Source organism: Triplophysa dalaica, chromosome 5 (genome assembly GCF_015846415.1).
Source record: "Triplophysa dalaica isolate WHDGS20190420 chromosome 5, ASM1584641v1, whole genome shotgun sequence".
In the NCBI taxonomy this organism is placed as follows: Eukaryota; Metazoa; Chordata; class Actinopteri; order Cypriniformes; family Nemacheilidae; genus Triplophysa; species Triplophysa dalaica.
In genome coordinates this window covers 18,794,339-18,816,444 of record NC_079546.1, presented here as the reverse complement: position 1 = coordinate 18,816,444, position 22,106 = coordinate 18,794,339, and the positions used below count along the sequence as shown (strand labels likewise).

The 22,106-nt window shown below is 43.3% G+C and overlaps 1 protein-coding gene and 2 non-coding genes across 3 annotated transcripts; all 3 read right to left on the bottom strand.

Moving 5' to 3' along the window:
* Positions 1-607: 607 nt before the first annotated feature.
* Positions 608-689, bottom strand: trnal-aag (transfer RNA leucine (anticodon AAG)). The gene has a single exon. It is a non-coding gene; the product is annotated as a tRNA-Leu (tRNA).
* Positions 690-1,532: 843 nt separating this feature from the next.
* Positions 1,533-1,606, bottom strand: trnat-cgu (transfer RNA threonine (anticodon CGU)). The gene has a single exon. It is a non-coding gene; the product is annotated as a tRNA-Thr (tRNA).
* Positions 1,607-12,147: 10,541 nt separating this feature from the next.
* On the bottom strand, positions 12,148-13,412 carry LOC130421088 (uncharacterized). Its single transcript, XM_056748772.1, has 2 exons — positions 13,219-13,412; positions 12,148-12,988 (listed from the first exon to the last, which is right to left on the bottom strand). Exons 1-2 carry the CDS (start codon positions 13,265-13,267, stop codon positions 12,213-12,215), a joined length of 825 nt encoding a protein of 274 aa, XP_056604750.1. The 5' UTR covers positions 13,268-13,412; the 3' UTR covers positions 12,148-12,212.
* Positions 13,413-22,106: the final 8,694 nt, after the last annotated feature.

Sequence of the window (22,106 nt, the reverse complement as noted above, 5' to 3'; positions counted from 1 at the left end):
CGATTTAAAAGCTGACCTAATAGCTAAGCCCGACGACAAACTGGCCCTATTAAACTTCAGCTGGCAGCGGTGGGATTTGAACACATGCTTCCGAAGAGACTGGAGCCTTAATCCAGCGCAACAGACCGCTCGCGCCCCGCTACCTCAAAAAGGTACGTTCTGCCGCCGGTTTCCACCATTGTGTTTTACAGTAGGCCCGCTGCGACTTTTCGCAGACAGTCAAGAGCATGATGACTTGCAGTTCATCAAGTACACCTGAACCGGGTAACGGGGCTCTAGGAGTTGGCAGGTAAGTGAAATTCAGACGTGCTTTAAAAACTGCCCTGACAGCTCATCTTTGGTCTTTTATCTGGCCGTGCTTTCCTTAAAGGTCCCTGCCAAGAAAACATTTGTAAAATCACATAAAGGCCTAAAAAGTATGTACACATTGTTTTACATTAAATGTTTACTACATTGCTGTATACCTAGTTGCATCGACAACCCATCGAGCACATCTGTACCGGTCAATTTGGCTCAGATGGTCTGCAGGTGCATGAAAGTGAGATGCGATTTAAAAGCCGACCTCATTGCTCAGCCCGAGGGCAAACTCATCGTTTTACACCTCAGCTGGCAGCGGTGGGATTTGAACCCACACCTCTGAAGAGACTGGAGCCTTAATCCAGCGCCTTAGACCGCTCGGCCACGCTACCACGAAATGGCACGTTTAGCCTCCGATTTCTACCATTGTGTTTTACAGTAGGCACGCTATGACTTTTTGCAGACAGTCAAGAGCATGATGACTGCTCATGATTTTGAGGAGTTTTCTGCTAATCTAAATCAACCACGACTCTGGTGGGACTCAAACCCACAACCTTTGAATGCCCACATTACTCAATGCACTATCCATTGCACCACAGAGCCTTGAATGCTATTCCTGTCCCTGTTCATCAGGGATCCGGCGCATGCCAAAACTATTCCCAGGCGAAAGGAATAAATCAGTCTACAAAGACAAGGGAGTAGTAAACAAAGAACACACACACTAGACACCACTAGGATTTTAACCCAGGATCTCTTGTTTACAAGACAGGTGTTCTGACCAGCTAAGCCACGGCGCCAACACCAAAAATGGTTTTGGGATGATTGTGACTGACAAGTAACAAAGGGGAAAACAAACAATTAAGAAGAGATAGAAATCATGGAAGAGGTCCCCTTTGACAAAGAGGGGTTTGGGAACCGAGGGCCACACTGGGGCAGAGTCAGTCATGAATTGATCAGTTTATTTCCAACTGTCATGGTCTTCATTTTTGATACAAAAATAACAGTTTGTGAACTTGACAAAATATTTTTTAACTGAAACTTGCCACACAAGTCCGTTTTTTGTGTGGACTGCTTGACATCCATCATCACTTCAGTGTTGCAATACTGTGCAGGTAAGCAGGATGTGATGAGTCCCTATTCATCAGGGATCCGGCGCATGCCAAGACTATTCCCAGGAGAAAGGATTAAATCAGTCTTCAAAGACAAGGGAGTAGTAAACACAGAGCACACACACTAGGCACCGTTGGGATTTGAACCCAGGATCTCCTGTTTACGAGACAGGTGCTTTGGCCAGCTAAGCCATGGCGCCTACGCCCATGCCTGCAGGTCATTTGACTGAAAAGTAACAAAGGGGCAAAAACTCACAGTAAAATGGAGGAAAAAACGCAGAGGGATTGTTTAAGAATAATTGAATGTGTGTACCCCCTTCATTTAACAAAATATCCTTCCCTAGTCATGATTTTGAGGAGTTTCCTGCAAACCTAAATCATCCAAAACTCTGTTGGGGCTTGAACCCACAACCTTTGAATGCCCACATTAGTAGTGTTATTATATAATGTGTGACAAAAAGATTGATTGATTTATGTACACCTGTCAAATTTTCTGTCCACCCTCTTCTCATCTTCTCAGTCTGAACCATTCTCAGGGGAACCCCTACACCTTTTTGTCTTATAACGAACCACATCTCCTTAGGAACACTCATCCTCTTTTCTCTCCCCAAACGCAGGCCACGCCTCCAAAGCGCTCAGCATCGAGTCTGTCCCACTTTCTTGCTTTATGGGGGTGAGCTCTGGGCTCAGACCGGTTTCCGAGCTCAGCGCACTCACCCGTACCAAGGTAGAGTAGTTCGGGTTCGGATAGATCTAGCGAGCTCGGAGCCCGCTTCCCAGACAGCACGTCAAATACGGATAACCTTCAAAACTAAGCTTTATCATTATCCCTATCAACATCACTGTTATCTGTGCAGGTGAACTCGTGAATGATATTGTATGAAATTAAATAATATACTGCAGGTCTTTAACAGCACGTCCGTCACATGACAAATGTTCTAGCAGACATCAAGAATAAAACAGTTTGTCTCAACAATGGTGACAACCAAAAAAAACTCTTCAGATAAACGCAATGCATTCTTGATATCATGAAAGTGAAAGTGACTAATTTGTCAGTTATGGTGACCCATATCCAAGATATACCTCTGCTTTTAACCCATCCAGAGAGTAGTGAACACACGCACAGCAAGTGGTGAACACACATACACCCAGAGCAGTGGACAGCTATCGCTGCAGCGCCCGGGGAGCAAGTAGGGGTTAGGTGCCTTGCTCAAGGACACCTCAATCGTTACCCGCCTGATCGAACCGGCAACCTTCTGGTCACGAGTCCAACCCTCTAACCATTAGGCCACGACTGCCCCATCATCAGAGCACAAAACTCATCCAAGACTCACAGCATGCATTGCGGCTGTAAGCTTTTCATTTGTTGGTCACCACTGTTGAGATTCATACACTGATTCTTGATGTTTGAGTCAAAGACCAAATGCAGACCTTTTAACGGTTTAAATGTAATTTCACTCAGACTGTTGTAACAAAAAAACAATGAGAAATTAAACAACATCAGAGAAAAAGCTTGTGAAAGAATCTTATCACATTTTATTTTGATGTTATTTGCTACAAAACTATGTTTTATAATAAACACTGTCATGGTTTCACCTCTCCTTGTCAGGTATTTCTTGGTTTAGAGGTGGAATCATACAGAATCCTTTGTTTCATGTGGGGAGAGATGTTTTTTTTCAGGTGTATGCTCAGGAGGTTGAGGCCAGGAGGGCATCCGTCCCCGAGGTGCTGGTGAGTGCCTACCTCATGGCCGGGATGGACAACCCACCATCTTTTCCTGAGCAGGAGGAGTTGGTTTATCAGCCGTTCCCACAGTTAGTGGAACGGCTGCAGCTTCGAGAGGAGTTTAATAAGGGCTCCTCTCCCAGCTGTCATCCAATCTCCTCTCGTTCTGGGTGGGGGTCCATTCCGGAGGACCGTGTGGTGGGTGCCCTCTCCCTGGGGACACCCACACCGTTCCCCTCCTCACCTCCTGTAGCCACTGCACCATCTACCAGGTCTATGCGCAAGCGGGGGAGAAAGAAACTCCGGAGGGCGGCTCGTGCCCTGGGGGTCCCGAGTCCGGTGGTCCCGAGTCCGGTGGTCCCGAGTCCGGTGGTCCCGAGTCCGGTGGTCCCGAGTCCGGTGGTCCCGAGTCCAGTGGTCCCGAATCTAGAGGTGTCAAGTCCCAAATATTTTTTGGGGGGTCGCCGTAGGGAGGTGCCGGTCCGAGCGGCCAGCCGACCGCAGATTCCTCCCAGGAGCCAAGCCCGGTCCAGGAGCCGGAACCAAGCCCGGCTGCCCAGCCGCCGCCGGAACCAAGTCCGGCTGCCCAGCCGCCGCCGGAACCAAGCCCGGCTGCCCAGCCGCCGCCGGAACTAAGCCCGGCTGCCCAGCCGCCGCCGGAACCAAGCCCGGCTGCCCAGCCGTCGCCACAAATGTCAAGCCCTGTCCTGCCGGCCTTCCGACCGGCGCCAAGCCCTGTCAAGCCCCCTGGGGCTCCGCGTTCTGGCGCGTTCCCCAGGGCTAGGACTTCCCCACCCTGCCCTACCCCTTCTGAACTTCCTATGTTTTCTTGTTTGCCCCCACCCCCCCTCCCTTGTTTGTTATTTTTATTGAGTCACCCTAATCCCCTGATTGTTCTTGCCTGTCTGCCCCTATTCTTGTTCTCCATGTTTTGTTTGGTCTTGTCTTTGTCCCAGTCTGCCTTGTCTTGTTCGTGCCTTTGAGGAGCATCAGGGTGCTGCTCCTTAAGGGGGGGGGTTCTGTCATGGTTTCACCTCTCCCTGTCTGGTATTTCTTGGATTAGAGGTGGAATCATACAGAATCCTTTGTTTCATGTGGGGAGAGATAATTTTGACCCGTGTGGTCTTCCATATTCTCCCCAAGTCACGTCACCGTTTCTACCCTCCTGTTCCCTAGTTTGTGTTGATTAGCTTTCCTTGAGTGTAATCCCTTGCACCTGTTCCCTCTTGTTACCTCTTCCTATAAAGAGTCCTCATGTTTCTTTGTCTTGTGCGCGTTCATTGTTTGATGTCCCTCGTCCGAGTAAGTCTCACCTTGCCTGTTGGCTGTTTGAAATTATCCTGTTTATATCTGAGTCCTTGTTCCTTGTTCCTGATCCCTGATTCCCTTTCTTGTAGGTGTTAGTTTAGTGTTCTAATCCAGTGTTTGTTTTGTTAGTTTAGTCAGTCTGTTTCCTCATCAACGTTTATTATTTATCCTGTATTGTTTTCCCCACCGTGGGTTTTGTTTTGCCTTTTGCCTTTTGTTCTGTCTTGTTATATATATTAAATCTGTTAACCCCGTACCATCTCGTCTCGTCCTGTGTCTGCCTGCAATTGGGTTCAACCACTGAGATTCATGACAACATGCCTGAATTAGTTCCGACACCATGGCAAAAGTAATAAAAGCACAACAAAGCATGCTTACTGTTCTGTTGTTGGCTGCACAGAGCAGCACAGAACACTGTTCCCAGCCTCACAGGAGACAAGAGATTACAAGGATCGTCCTGTGTTCCGTTACTTTCACTTAGAGAAAACACGATGCATTTGTCTTGTGTACCTTAACTTATAGAAAGCAGTGTGCATGGTTTGTCAAGCAACGGGTTTGACATGCTGCTTTCTTTCACCTTTTGTTCCTCGTAGCCTGGAATCCTATGAGCAATTGTGAAAATGGCTGCTGGGTTGCAGGAGTGAAACATTCTGTACAGAACAGATTTGATACTATCACTTTTGTAACCCTCTGGGTGTGGATTATATTCAATTCAAGTTTATTTATATAGCGCTTTTCACAATGTGCATTGTTCCAAAGCAGCTTTTCAGGGGCAAACAGGAAAAACACAAAAAAGCTAAAACACAGCACAGTGCATGGTGTTTATAGAATGAGCAGGATCATTCTCATAAATAATATCTAATTAATGAATAAATAAATAAACGCAGTCTCCCGGTGAGTAAGCCAACACTGCCCTGCTGTGGCGAGGAACCCAAACTCCAATGATTGATTAATGGAGAAAAAACCTCGGGAGAAACCAGGCTCAGCCGGGAGGGCCAGATCCCTCTCTGACGTCTCATAGCTGCACTCAGTGTCCCCGAGCAAATATCCACGAGGAAGAGGGAGAGCCCACCATTCGCAACCCAGAAAGTCCCACTCGCCGAAAACCGTGCAGGTTCAACCCGGTCCCACTCCACGACCTACACCAGAAAACAGAGGAACAACCAGGGAAAACAGTAATGGCATGTTGTAACTTTATTCCTCTGTTTTCCGATATCGACCACAAAACAAGGCAAAACGGGACCCACACAGCCCCAGCAAATTAATACCTCAACCACAACCAAAGAGCCCCCTCACTCCCCACAAACACCCATCCAGGAACCTCCAATCAGGGCCACTGAATGCAGCTATAACTTCAAACTGCTGACATGTGATGTGAGTTTACCATTAAATACATGTATTGTAATTTCAGCATTAATGTGACAAGTAGTCCGTCTTTGCTCTTGGTTGGAGATGAAGTGGCCTAAGCTGCGATGGTCCGATGGTCGTATTTCTCTTGGGTGGTGGTGGAATTGCCTTAGATGTAGCTGGGATGGTCAGTCAGTCTGCAGCTGTAGCTGACGTAATCTCTACTTGGGGATGGGCATATGTCGATCATCTGGACCTGGCTGAATTTCTTCCTTCCTCGGAATGGGCATCCCGAGGTGGAGGCAGAAAGAGAATAAACAGGGCCCTAAAAATGATCCCTGAGGTAATCCATAATTTACTTGCGTGAGATTTGACAATTTCCCATTTAAATGGACATATTGATATCTGTATGTTAAGTAAGATCTTTCTTCCGTTCTCAGCCCAGTGCAATAGGCCTCTGCAGGACTATGCTCGGGAGGTTGACGCCAGGAGGGCATCATTCCCCGAGGTGCTGGTGAGTGGCTCCCTAATGACTGGGATGGACAACCCACCATCTTTTCCTGAGCGGGATGAGTTGGTTTATCAGCCGTTCCCACAGTTAGTGGAACGGCTGCAGCTTCGAGAGGAGTGTTACAAAGACTCCTCTCCCAGCTGTTTGGGTCCATCCCAGAGGACCATGTGGTGGGTACTCTCACCTTGGGGAATTCCACACCGTCCTCCTTCTCACCTCCTGTAGTCCCTCCGCCGCTGACGGACCTCGGTGGCAAAAGGGGAAAACAGAAATCCTGGGGGTCCTCTTCTGAGGCCTCCAACCCAGAGTCAGATGCGCCCTTCACCTCATTCCTCCAGCCGACCACCAGACGGGTGGGTCGGCTAAAGAAGAAGAGGCAACGGGGGCAGTTCCTGTTGTTCCAAGTCCCAAAGATTTTTTGAGGGGCGGCGTATGGGCAGGACGGTCCGATCGGCCAGTTCGGCCGTCGGGTCCCCTCAGCAACCGGTACCCAGCCCGGTCCAGCAGCCAGCACCAAGCCTGGTCCAGCAGCCGCCAGAGAGCGCTGCCCAGCCGGCATTCCAGTCCGTGTCCAGTTCAGCCATCCAGCCGGTGTCCGCTCCAACCATCCAGCCGGTGTCTGTTCCGGCATTCCAGCCGGGGTCTGTTCCGGCATTCCAGCCGACGATCCAGTCGGCATTCCAGCCAACGATCCAGTCGGCCTTCCAGTCATGGTCCGCTCCGGCATTCCAGGCGGGGTCCAGCCCAGCAGTCCTGCAGGGGACAAGGACAGTTCCCCCCAGGACTTCCCCAGTCAAGCCCCCCGGGGCTCGGCCCCACAGACTAAGACTTCCTCACCCAGTCCCACCCCTGGAAATCCCCCCATGTACTCTTGTTTGACTCACCCCCCCTCCCTTGTTTTTTATTTTTGTTGTTATTTGGTGGTACAACAGTGAGCTTTCTTCTTCCATTCCCACCTGACAATTTAAAAACACATTATACAATAAGGATCTAGTATTGATGAACTTGTTGATTACTGTGGCGAGGCGCCAACCTAGGATCAGCGTCGCCTTGGAAACGGCATAAAAGCCGTGTGCTCACACCACTCTAGGTCCTGGTTAATTCGCACCCACCGCTGTCCTCGTTTGACCCCCAGCGCGACAGAGTGAGGGGACAGCGAGGGAGACAGGAATTAGAACGACCTACCTGCACGAGCACGGACTGGCGGACTTTATATTACGAGCACCCTGGGTGACACCTTTTCTATTGTTTATTGTTGAGTTGTGCAATAAATGCCCCACTGGGGTTGTTCGTATCACCCTTCTGCCTGTGTCGTGTCTCTCACCTCGTTACATTACGATTTTCACTGAAGTGTCTTCTTACCCACATTCTATCAACACTTCCCAGTGCATTACTGTAAAAAAGGGATGTAGCCTAGGCTCTAAGGTTGGAATGCAAAGAGAAATGTTCAATTATAATTATCCATTGAAATGACTTCCAATTTGCACAGCTATTCACATGTTTGTTTCTGTTATGGTTGACAGTACACTGTAAAAAACAACCTATAAAATCTACTCAATAAAATTGAGGTAACAATTTGCACTCACTTTAAAGGAGTATATTCTACCCCATATTTTTGAGTAAAGAGTAACTAAATTTATAAGTTATAACAAACTAAATTAAATGGGATCAATTTTACCTAATATATTATACAAGTAATTACTTAATAAAATTGGGTAATGTTTACCCTTTGACAGCAGGTATTGCTCTTCTACCTAATTATTATTAGTTATATATAGCCAATATAAATAATTAAATGTTACTCATTAAGAGATGGTTGAATTTACTTAAAAACGGTGAAAGGTCATTGCAATAAAAACATTTCAATGAACACTTTATTTTGTAAACACTGAAATCCTCTTACACTCAATTTCTAATAACATACCACATCACTTCTACAAATTACTCCTTACATTTCAAAATAAACATGGACTGCTGACACAAACATTTCATCTTTTAAACATTAAACACTAATGCAAGTGCAAAAGAGCCCTTCTACATTCAAACTCAAGTGACACAGAACTATTGCAAACTATACAAAATATTCAAAATATACATTCATAGCAATATTCTTATTCTTAACATCAATTTCAATTGAGATACAAGTCATCGTTGTTATTCTTGAACATTTTCCATCCAAAAATGTCTTTGTTTGCTAAAGCAAATGTACAGTAAAAAAAGCGTATTCCCTTATCTTACGTTTAAGGGTTTGGACCTTCTTGAGGGGGTTTGCTCCATCAAGTTCCAAAAAAAGCTTTTTGAACATTTCAAAACTGTACTTCAGGTTTCTAGGATACTCTATGTTCAGTGCATAGTTCATTCCCATCAACAGTATGCATGCTGTGGTTCTGATTCCACACCGGCTCAAAACTTTGCTGCCTTCCATTACTATAGACACATCAGCTCAGTTTTGGGATTATGCATGACCAGCACTTTCATTTAATGGTTTGTTTGCTTCTGAATTTCTCCTACCAGTTAAAAATAAAAACAAAATGCATGTCAATTTTCACATTAGTTAAATAAACAGTATTCACAAATCCTCTTATGTTGTGAGTGCTGTCTCCATTACAAATCCACGATAGTCACCACCTACATTATCTAATGCTAGACAATCAGAAAAAAACAAGCTAAGTGCACAGGTTTAAACATTATAATGATCTACAGCAGTTTAATGTAAGAAACCTTTTCAAGAAATTGAACGTAATTGGGTGCAAAAGAAAGTAAGAAGATTCACATGAACAGCTGTGAATTACAGCTGATAAGGCTCCTAATAGGTCTTTTTCTGCAACTCGTCAGCGCCTCACTGGTGCTGATAACAACACAGCGCCACCATTGTGGCGTTATGCCGCAACTGCATTTATAAATGACAGGCTGTTGAATGCATCCGACATAATTTTGGCGAGAGTCTGAGGCGGCACGCATTTTTTTCGCTGTACGAATCGGCTAACGTTACAGGCAGAGGCGATTCAAGGTTTTCACTATTAGGGGGCTCAGCCTCCAATGAGGATACATACAGTATATATAAACCCACTCCTTAAGCAGCACATATAACGTTACATTACTTAAATTAGGCCCTGTCAGCCTGTGGCGAGAAAATAGGGGTATTACACAGAGTCGTAACTTTTTTTAAACCCAAAGAAAATGATGGTAGAGCTAACATTTAAGTTAGTACACATTTGCTTAAATGATGATATAAAGAAGTTGAACTAAAACTTACCGTAGGCTCCACAAATCCTGTCATCGAATCACGTCACGTGATTCCTGATTTCCCGCCGGGGCGTTGATGCATGCGGCCTCCGCAGTCTCATAGCTAATATTTTCTGGTAAATTTTACCTTGTTTTTTTAAGTTCCCATTATTTGTCAATATAAAGTAGGTAGTGTAGGTAGAATGTACCTATTTATATATATTTTATTTTCTAACCAATTTTTAAGCTACATTTTAACTGATTTTAATGGGTTGTATTTAACACCGTCCAGAATCGTTTTTCTGTCGCTTCAAGGAGGTTGTATAACAAAAGAAAACAGAGAAAGGGTCCCTAAAAAAGTAGAGATTGACCGATACATCGTTTTCCGATCATTTTCCCGATATTTAATCAATATGAGGGGAGACGCAACAGAAACGAAAGCGTGCACAGGTTATGTATACTCACTTGCAATATTAAAACACTTATAGTTAACATGAGAACAATTAATGCACAAATGAGATGTTAAATATAATGCCTGATATGTAGTTTATGCAGCTTCGCTAATAGAGACAAACTCACAGTCCCATTGCCTAAGCTATCAATTCCTCCCCCAATAAAGTCGTAACTACCAGGGGATTCCAGTTCCCCTCTGGCAAAAGCTGCTGCCTCTGCACAAGCTCAACAGTGCTTGCACAACAAGGCTAAATAAAAAATAAATAAACTCACGAATAAGGTAAGTTATAGATTTAAGATTATCATTAACAATCTAATAGTATTTGAAGTGTTGTAGAAAAATTGTGTCAAGTTGCCGCGTCCTTTATCCAGCTCTATCATTTCAGCTCTTGTCAGGTCATCGCTTCCCATTCTCAGCTCTGCCATCAGGTCTGGGCATGAACTTCATCCTGCGGTAACCTTGGAACAAAGAGACAAGACTGGCTGAGAGTAGAGTACTGTTCTGCATTCTTTGATGCACCAAGTACATCATTTGTTGTTGGATGTTTTCCTGGTTCCGGTTGATCTAAATAATGCCGCCTAAATCCTTTGAGGATTAATATTATGGAAGTGTAGTGTATGCAAGATTTAAAAAATGCGTCTTTAGTCTAGATTTAAACTGACAGAGTGTGTCTGCCTCCCGGACAGTTCAGGGAATTTAGATGTTTTGTATTTGAAAAATAATCCATACTTTGTGCAAGAGTATCGATAACGTCTTGTGGGCTGAAATGTCGCGATACATCACCATATCAATTTTTTTCCCACCCCTACTTTTGATCATGAGAGAACACTATAAGATCAGTGAGTTTGAGTACTTTTTGATTGAAACATTTGTTATAACAGGATGCAAATACAAACTAAATCTACATCATATCTGCGTCACACACAGACATCAAGAATTAGTGTATGAACCTCAATAATAGTTATGATCATAAAAAAACTGCAAAGCATGCTGGGTAACACCATAGTGCAAAACTCATTCATGATTCCCAGCATGCATTGCGGTTTATCTGAATTAGTCTGTTGATTGTCACCATGGAGGTTCATGCACAAATTATTGATGTCTGTGTGTGTCGCAGTTATGCTATAGATTAAGTTTTCACAAATGTTTCTATCAAAAACAAATCCACCTCAATGATCTTATGGATTTCTCTCATGATCAACAGTACAGCACTAAACCAGATGAATCTGGTGGAATCAGACCAAATTTCTCGATTAGTTTCTCACAGCATTGCCAAAACAAATGTACTTTAAAACCACACAAATACAGCATGCTAAAGATCAACATACCAATGTCAAGGGTCAAGAGCCCAACTCAAGAAATGACTGATCACCATGATGGTGATTTTGTTAGCTGGGAACGTTCTTTTTCTTCTATTTTCACATTTTATTCCATATCTATCACTTTTGCAATTCGTTTAAGTTATATCTATTCTTGCATATTGTCACCAGTTTTTCACAAAATGTGTATGAAAGCGTGAGTTGAATATAAGAATGTAATATTTTAGTTTATAATCTGTAAACCCATATAAATTGAGTTTACTAATAGTTTTAAGGAAGCTGATAACTCTAAAAGGTTAAGCTGGTCCAATTGAAATTTTGCTGCTATCAAAAGTGTATAAGATTATCAGTTGGATCAACTTAAAATAATAATTCAAATGACAACACTTAGAAAAATTAAGTTGGTCCAACTTAAAAGTGTGATGAACTGGGCTTGTCTACTCAAATTTACTGACACATTTCCCAGATGTGATGGCAAGGCTATGCGTATAGATTGTATAGCCTTGGTATTGCGTTTTATGATGTATGACCATACCTTTTAACCTTTTTGCCTTGTTCATGAAGGAATCCTCAGAGAAATTTTACAAACAAACGCCCACATGAGCTGGAACGTCTTTAAAAATAAACTACGCATTCCTTATTCATTTACATTTACATTTACATTTAGTCATTTAGCAGACGCTTTTATCCAAAGCGACTTACAAGTGGGGTAGGTAATGGAAGCAATTAGGACAGCATAAGTACAACAAAAGCATAAGTGCAATTAAAATGAAGACTAGTCTCATATAGCCTAACACAGTATACGTAACCATTCACTCATTCATACTTTTTTTTTTTTTTTTTTTTTTTTTTTTTTTTTTTTTTAGTTGAGTAGAGAAGAAAAAGAGTAGAGAAGAAAAGAGTGGAGAAGAAAAGAGTCAGAACAGATCAGTCAGATGTTGGCGGAAGAGATGTGTTTTCAGGCGTTTCTTAAAGATGGCTACAGAATCTGCAGATCTTGTAGCAGCGGGCAGATCATTCCACATAGGTGGAACAGATCCGGAGAAGGTGCGCGAGAGAGATTTTTTACCTTTATGGGATGGCACCACAAGACGTCGTTCGTTTGCAGAGCGTAGGGATCTGGTGGGTACATATGTCTGCATTAGCGATTTAAGATAAGGTGGTGCCGAACCAGTAGTGGTCTTGTAGGCCAGGAGCAGAGTCTTGAATTTGATGCGAGCGACTACGGGAAGCCAATGTAGCTTAATGAGTAGAGGAGTGACGTGTGCTCTCTTTGGTTCATTAAAGATAACTCTTGCCGCAGCATTCTGGATCATCTGTAGAGGTTTGGTTGTGCAAGCTGGAAGTCCTCCCAGTAGTGCATTGCAGTAGTCCAGTCTGGCCAGGACAAGAGCCTGGACAAGGATCTGTGTAGCATGCTCTGATAGGAAGGGTCTAATTTTTCTGATATTGTAGAGGATGAATCTACAGGACCGGGCGGTGTTGGCAACTTGATCTGTGAAGTTGAGCTGATCATCGATTACCACTCCCAGGTTTCTTGCTTTTCTGGAAGGTGTGATGGTTGATGAGCCCAGTTGAATGGAAAGGTTGTGATGAGTCTTCGTGTCAGCCGGGATTACAAGCAGTTCTGTTTTTGGAAGGTTCAGCTGCAGGTGATGGGCGTTCATCCAGAGCGAGATGTCGGCTAGGCAAGCTGAGATGCGTGCAGAGACAGTCGGATCGTCAGGGCGAAAAGACATGTAGAGTTGTGTGTATCATCCGCATAGCAGTGATAGGAAAAGCCATGTTTCCTAATGACAGAGCCAAGGGATGTCATGTATACAGAGAATAGCAACGGACCAAGCACTGAGCCCTGAGGCACACCTGTGTCGAGATGATGTGACTCCGACACCTCACCTCTCCAAGATACTCTAAAGGACCTACCCGAGAGGTAAGACCTGAACCATTGTAGCACCATTCCAGAGACCCCCATCGCCTTGAGGGTGGACAGGAGGATGTGATGGTTAACGGTGTCAAAGGCGGCAGATAGATCCAGTAGGATAAGAACAGATGAGTTAGAGGAGGCTCTTTCCAGTCTCAGGGCTTCAATAACAGAGAGCAGCGCAGTCTCAGTGGAATGACCGCTCTTATACCCAGACTGGTTGCTGTCCAGGAGGTTGTTCTGGGAGAGGAAAGATGAGAGCTGGTTACAAACAACACGTTCTAGAGTTTTAGCAGCGAAGGGGAGTAGGGATACCGGTCTATAGTTTTCTAACAGTGCAGGATTAAGAGTAGGCTTCTTTAGTAGTGGGGTAATACGGGCCTCTTTGAAGAGTGTAGGAAATGTGCCAGTGGTGAGAGACGAGTTGATAATGTGAGTCAGAGAGGGAACAACCGATGGAGAGATGGCCTGGAGGAGATGTGTGGGGATGGGATCTAGAGGGCAGGTAGTCGGGTGTTTGGAAGAAATTACCTTGGAAACTTCCTCTTCAGATAGGAGAGAGAACGGGGGAACAAGCATGTGTCAGGGGATTGACTGTGGTCAAGAGGCGGTGGCGCAGAGAATTGATTGCTGATGGTGCTCGTTTTCTTTAAAAAGAACGATGCGAAATCGTCAGCTGTTAAGTCCGATGGAGGTGAGGGGGAAGGCGGGCAGAGGAGAGCAGAAAAGGTTTTAAAGAGAGTACGAGGGTCAGGAGAGTTGTTGATTTTAGTGTGGTAGTATTGGGTTTTCGCAGAGGAGACATCCGCAGAGAAGGAAGAGAGAATAGACTGGTAGAGAGAGAGGTCAGTGGGTTCTTTTGATTTGCGCCACTTTCTCTCAGCAGACCTGAGAGATGCGCGATGCTCACGGAGAACTTCAGATAACCAGGGGGCAGAAGGAGATGCACGAGATGGTCTAGATCTAAGAGGGCATAAGATGTCTAAGCAGGAGGTTAGTGTGGAGCAAAGGGTGTTGGTGGCAATATTCAGAAAGAAAATTATGCAGTGACAGTAGTCTTCCACAACCAGGGATGGCACAATATTTAGCTATCCTTAAGGGCATATTTGTTTTTTGCTTGCGCTCTCTGGTTCCGCTCCACTTGTGTTACTTCAGAATTGCCATGCGCGAAACATGGGGGCGGGGTTGGAGAAGTAGTCGTTGATATTCTTTCTTTGTAGATGCGGTCTTCAACCTATCAATGTCATGATAGGTGCATTTCAGAACCTGCAGTTTGCTGGGCCTGGTGTCAATAACAGATGTAATCTGAGTAACAAGTTTTTTTTTTCAATTCTAACACTTAAATGATGTTCGCATGAATACGATTCCCTCTTATATAACAAAAGCTCGGGTTAAAATTGTGATTTTTATCCATGCCTTCTTAAAAAAAAAAAATCAGCTCATCCAACAAAAGAGGGCTTTGCACTAAATTCTGAGTAGACTGAACTTAAAATTATTAGTTACATCAGCTGCTCTGTCAAACTGTGAAATGTAATAAATTGACTTTATTAATATTAAATTTGGAAACCGATTGCACAAATATTTTAAGTAAGTGTTTTAATTCTAAGCTAATAGAACTCAAAATGAATTGCTGTCTGAACTTACCGATCAACTAAAAAAAGTACTGCTGGACTCAAAATCATAACTCAAGTTAACTTATTACAATAGTGATCACTTATAAGGAATATATAAGGAAGTTATTAAACTAGCATTATGGTGATCAGTATTTCCTTTAGTTGGGCTCTTGACTCTTGCCTCCTGTTAAATAAATTTATCTGTCAGTGGTTGTGTGTTTCAGAAAAATCACCTGCGCACTGATTAAAAAGAGATCTTTAAAAAGTACAGTTTGGAGTAGATTTCATAATAGGGTTCAATTTTTAATAATGTACAGAAGCTTTTATAAATAAGAATGATTTCCAGCCTTTTCTTACTGTTGGAAATGTTTCAGTTCATAAATGCACAAGGATTGTGTCTAAATAATGTTTTACTGACATCAACACTCATATTACAAATCTCTACAATGATGACAATCATCAAACAAATTCAGATAAACAGATCAACTGCAATGCATGCTGGGAATCATGAATGAGTTTTGTACTATGATGTTACCAAGCATGCATTGCAACATGACGTTTTATTTTGTTAATTGTCACCATTGTTGAGTTTCCTACACTGATTATACATGTCTAATTTATTTAATTTGTCTCTGAGAATATGACATTCATAACACTAATCTGTAATATCAAAGCACTTCACACAGTAATAACAAACACTCTTAATCAGTGATTCATAATGAATTTATCACCAATTGAATACTGCTACCAGATTTCTTTTTACTCCTAAAAACTCTTTCAGCAGTTAAAGAGCACCAAAGCAAATGAGTCAAGAGCCCAACTAAAGCAAACACTGATCACAATAATGGTAGTCTAGTAAATTTTAAACCTGTTTTTTAAATTAATTAAATGGTTACTGGCTATCTGGGACATTATAAAGTTTAAGTTAACGGAACTATTTCAGTTTTTAGTACATTTAACTCATTCTTAATAAGAAGATTTTACTATTCGGGAATACAGTGTTCTCAAAAGAACTTCTTGTACATTTCAAGTTATTTTACATTTTAACAACAATTAACAATTTGTAGTAAAATCAACATTTTCACTTATCAGGCAAGGCAAGTTTATTTACATAGAACATTTCATACACAAGGGCAATTCAAAGTGCTTTACATAAAACGATTGACAGTATGAAATAAGATGTATCATTAAAATGCAAATCAATTAAGATCACAAATACAACTTTAGATTTTAAGAAACAATAAAACAGCAATAAAGTTGATTTAAAATGTGTATGTATATAAAAAGAATAAGAATAAAAGAAAAATAAATTAGAAATAAAAGTGCAGTTGATGTAAACCAGCACAGTGCTCAGGTTGTGAATGCACAGCTAAACAAGTGTGTTTTTAATCTGGATTTAAAAGTAGCTACTGTTAGTGAACATCTGATGTCTTCTGGAAGCAGATTCCATCTACCGCGGCGTAATGGCTAAACGCTGACTCGCCTTGTTTGGAGTGAACCCTTGTTATCTCTAACTGACTTGCTCCTGATGATCTGAGAAACCTGTTTAATATATAAGCATATCTGAAATGTATTTAGGTCCTAGACTTTGAAGTTGATTCTAAAAATAACTGGTAACCAGTGTAAGGACCTGAGGATTGGAGTGATATGCTCAGATTTTTTGGTTCTGGTCAGAATCCTGGCAGCAGCGTTCTGGATGAGCTGCAGCTGTCTGATGGTCTTTTTGGGAAGACCTATAAGGAGTCCATTACAGTAATCAACCCTGCTGGTGATGAAAGCAACTAGTTTCTCTTAATCTTGGTTTGAGACAAAACATCTGATTCTGGCTATGTTTCTGAGATGGTAGAAAGCTGATTTGCTTTTGCTTTCACATGACCGCTGAAACTAAGGTCAGACTCTAAAATGACACCAAGATTTATTACCTTACTTACTTGTGTCTTTAGACCTCTTAAATCAAATTATGTGTTTACCTTGTTTGTTTCATCCTTGTTACCAAAACAATGACTTCAGTTTTGTTTTTATTTAACTGAAGGAAGTTTTGACACATTCGGCTGTTAACTTCATCAATGCACTGGCAAAGAGAGTCAATAGGCCTGTAGTCATCGGGTGAGAGGGCTGTGCAGATCTGAATGTCATCTGCATAACTGTGGTAGGCCATTTGGTACTTTTTCATAACTTTTCCAAGCATGAATGTCATACAGTCAAATATATTACTTATTGTAGTTTCAATAGTGAAAAAAAAATTGTGTGGTTTGTGTGGGTTTGCTTATAGCCCCCAGCTCAGCCGCCATGGTTTGGAGTTTTCCCCGGTGAACGAGAGGGTCGCTTCCCTCCGCCTTCGGGTTGGGGATAGGTCTCTCACTGTCACTGGTCATATCTTCAAACCACCCAACGACCTGCCCCAACGACCAGTCACATTATCAACTCGTCTCTCATCTCTGGTACATTTCCAGCAGTCTTCAAAGAAGCCTGTATCACCCCACTACTGAAGAAACCCAGGCCATATCACCATCGGTTGTTCCCTCTCTGAGTCACATTATCAACTCGTTTCTCATCACTATTACATTTCCAGCAGTCTTCAAAGAAGCCTGTATCACCCCACTACTGATGAAACCCCCTCTTAATCCTGCACTAAAAGATAACTACAGACCGGAATCGCTCCTCCCCTTCATTGCTTAAACTCTTGAGCGTGTTGTATGTAAACGGCTCTCCTCCTTTCTCACGAAGAACAGCTTGCTGGACAGCAACCAGGCAGGTTTCAAGAGCAGTCATTCCAGAGCTGCTCTCTGTCATTGAAGCCCTGACTGTGGCAAGAGCTGCATCGAACTCATCTGTACTCATCCTACTGGATCCATCTGCTGCCTTTGGCACAGTTAACCACTACATCCTCCTGTCGACCCTCAAGGCTATGGGTTTCTCCGGAATGGTGCTTCCATGGTTCAGGTCTAACCTTTCAGGTAGGTCATTTAGAGTATCCTGAAGAGATGCCTCAGGGCTCAGTGCTTGGGCCGTTGCTCTTTTCTGTATACATTCTGTATACTTGGGTTTGTGATTCGGAAACATGGCTTTTTCTATCACTGCTATGCGGATGATACACAACTCCACCAGTCATTTCAGCCTGACGATTGTTTCGACTGTCCGACTGATTCAGCATACTTGAGTGACATTTCGCTCTGAATGAAGGACCATCCCCTGCAGCTGAACCTTGCAAAAACAGAACTGCTTGTAATCCTGTCCAACCCTAAACTCCATTACAACTTCTCCACTCAACTGGGCTCATCAACCATTGCAATGCGCTACTAGCTGGACTTTCTGCTTGCACGACCAAACCTCTACAGATGATCCACGATGCAGCGGCAAGACAGGTCTTTAATGAACCGAAGAGAGCACACGTCACTCCTCTCTTCAGTAAGTTACATTGGCTCCCTGTAGTCGCTCGCATCAAATTCAAGACTCTGCCCCTGGCCTACAAGACCACAACTGGTTTGGCACCCCCTTATCTTCATTCACTTATGCAGACTTATATACCCGCCGGACCCTTATGCTCTGCAAACGAACAACGTATTATGGTGCTATCCCAAAAAGGTAAAATATCGCCCCACAAACCTTCTCTGGATCGGTTCCACATTTGTGGAATGATCTGCCTTCTGACAAGCTAAGCAGATTCTGTGTCCATCTTTAAGAATGGCTAAAGACACATCTCTTTTGCGGCACCGGACCGATTCTGATTTCTATAACTTTTCTAGAATGTCTAAAAAAAACTGCATGCTTATTGTAATACGTCTCAAGATATGGAAGGAAGGATGCGGGAACCGGCAAACATTTAAATAAACATTTAATAAAGTAATAATAGCCGGCGGCCCCTCACGACCGCCGGCGAACATAACACAAATACAAATACAAATTCAAATTCAAACATGTTCGGGCCCGGTCCTCTCTCGTCGTACCTTATGTCAGCTCGTTCTTTTATGCTTTCGATCTCCACCGTCAGAAATGCGGAGCCGGTGTGCACACAGCTGATAGCCATTATCACTCACGCAACCGGCCCCGCCCCTTTGTCTGACGGCCCTCGCCACGCCTTCCTCGCTACACTTACTTAATATTAAATTAAACTAAACTTGGTTCTGTACACTGTAATAGTCTTTGTGAGACCCTCCATCTTCTATGTGGTTCCTTGTTCCAAAAGTACAACACTACTTCTGCATGTAAACATAGATGAAATTCACTCATACTTCATTTTGGTGTATGTGTTGTGTGCAATCACATAAACGCTTCAGACATGGGAAATTTAATCTGCTTTTTTTCCACTTTCCCTTGGGTGTATTGTCCTCTGGCGCATTGTGTATTTTTGGCCTGTTGTCAGTATGAAAAGCAGCACATGCTACTTTACCTTGAGGTTTACTGAAACCTGGTTTTAACCTACCGTTGTCTTCTTTATCATTACGAAGACCCTTCATCTTTTATGTGCTTCATCGTTCCACAAGTGCAACACTACTCCTGCACATAAACATAGATGAAACTCACTTGTGCTTGCCTTACAGCTCAAACGCTTTGGGAAATAGGTTCAAACAGTGGGGCGGTAACAATCCCTGGCAGGGACCCCTTCGGAGGGGGTTCTGCTGGGATGCCTTCAAAAAGTGTGGAGTTCCAATGAGAGGTCTCACCGAGACTTGACAACGGCCTGTACGGGCATCGAACCCGCGACCTTGGCGTTATTACCACCACGCTCTGGCCAACTCAGCTAACCTGCCATGTGTCACAAGTTGTAAGGTGTTTCAGGTAATTGTAATTTCAGTTTTGCTGCTGGCACACAAAGAGGCAACCCGTTTCCATTCAGGTTTCGACTAGGGACCTTTCAAGTCAGGAGACAGTCACTAAAAGAACATAGCCGGTGACAAAATAGAGGCTGAATTTGACAATCCCAAAATGCTTTCAATCAGGCCGATACGGAGTGCAGCTACGTTTTACACTGAGGGATTTGCTCTGCTTGACGCCAAAACCTGAAAAATGGATCAGCTCGGTCTCGAACCAAGGACCTTTCGAGTGTAAAGCAAACGTGATAACCACCACACTACAGAAACATGTACAATTCATTCTTATGTCATCTACCTCGCGCTGGTTTAAAACAGACCACGCAAGCGTTGTACTCATGTTTCAGGAAAGATGTTTGGCTTGATTTTGGTCAAAAGCAACACAAGGTTCTTGTCAGATTTCGGTCTGATTTTGCCCAGTTACGATCCGGGGCCTTTCACGTGTGATGTGGACGTTAAAACCACTGCATCACAGAAACCAGGTCAGCCTAAATAACTGATCAGTTCCATTTCGGGTGACCCCAAAAGTGCAAGAAGGAGTGTTTCGCATAAACGACATTCAAGTGGCCCTGCGTCAAACTACACGCGTTGTTTCTGCTTGGTTTTGAACCGAGGACCTATCGCGTGTAAAGCAAACGTGATAACCACTACACCACAGAAACTCTGACTTTGGAAAAACACTTGCCAGTCACAAATTTTAAGGTGTTTCAGGGCAAGATTTTCAGTTGAGACATCTCAAACAGTAATCTTAGTCTGGAACTACCGTTAAGCCTTGTGTACGAAACCGTGCATTGAATGCTTAAAGGTTTGTTTAGCTTTTCGTTATATTCCACTCTATGGCTTAAAGCAGGCTTTGTTTCTGCACGGTTTCGAACCGAGGACCTTTCGGGTGTTAGGCAAACGTGATAACTACTACACTACAGAAACATGTACAAATCCTGCAAACGTTGTCTATCTCGCACTGGTTTAAAACAGACCACGCAAGCGTTGTACTTATGTTTCAGGAATGATGTTTGACTTGATTTTGGTCAAAAGCAACACAAGGTTCTTGTCAGATTTCGGTCTGATTTTGCCCAGTTACGATCCGGGGCCTTTCACGTGTGATGTGGCATTAAAACCACTGCATCACAGAAACCCCACAACACCAGCATACTTTTTTTTTATTTCTGTAAGTTTTGCTACTGGCACAAAAATAGACAACCCGTTTCCACTCAGATTTCAACTAGGGACCTTTCAAGTCAGGAGAATGCGACAGTCACTAAAAGAACATAGCCTGTGACATAATAGAGGCTTAATTTGACAATCCCAAAATGCTTTCAATCAGGCTGATACGCAGTGCAGCTAAATTTTTTACCGAAGGCATCTGATCTGCTGGACACCAAAACCTGCATACTGCTTCTGCTCAGTCTCTAGTGGCAACGTGTTTGTGTGAACAAGCAAGCGGCCTCGTGGCACAACTGTAGTGCGTCTGACTCCAGATCAGAAGATTGCATATTCGAATCACGTCGTGGTCACTGGTTCTTTGTGCGTAGTTGTTTTGTTAACAATGCCTTGTGGCTGCTTTCGCACACTCTGGCTTTAGTGACTGCTGCAAGCTAATCGGTCGCCGTGACCCTGCGGCAGAATCAGAAGGAGCTTTTTGCACCTACTTGATTGTCCACTTTAAAACCGGTGGACGTTTAGGATTTTTTTATGTAGAGGTGAGGTTCAAAATGTGAAGACAGTGTTAAGACGTGTCGTGAAAAAGATCCGCGCTTCTCCTTCCATACTTTTGAATTGTTGGCAACCTGGACACAACACTGTGTATCCAGCATTTGTTGCCTGAGGCTTTAGAGCATGATAATTTAAAAAGTAAATACTTTGTGCTCACTTGACTTTGGATTTTGCAAAGGGGCTCAAAGTAGGAGGAGCCCAGAAAGCCTCATAAACGAGATCAGTGGGAATTTGTTTGGGAATATTTGCCCCTTCACTTCCATGATTAGATACCTCCAGACTCGCCCCGGCCATCTTTAATTATCCCCCCTATTTATGTCATCAAATGGGTTTCCCTTAACAAAAGACTGGTTCAGGACTCATCTTGCAGCAGCTCTGGAGAGTTGTGGCAAGTCTTCACAACTTTACACCGGGCAATCATTTACATTTACATTTAGTCATTTAGCAGACGCTTTTATCCAAAGCGACTTACAAGTGGGGTAGGCAATAGAAGCAATTGGGACAGCATAAGTACAATAAAAGCATAAGTGCAATCAAAAATGGATTTTTTTTAAAGAGTAGAGAAGAAATTAGAGTTAGAACAGATCAGTCAGATGTTGACGGAAGAGCTGTGTTTTCAGACATTTCTTAAATATGGCTACAGAATCTGCAGATCTTGTAGCAGCAGGCAGATCATTCCACATACGTGGAACAGATCCGGAGAAGGTGCGTGAGAGAGATTTTTTACCTTTTTGGGATGGCACCACAGGACAC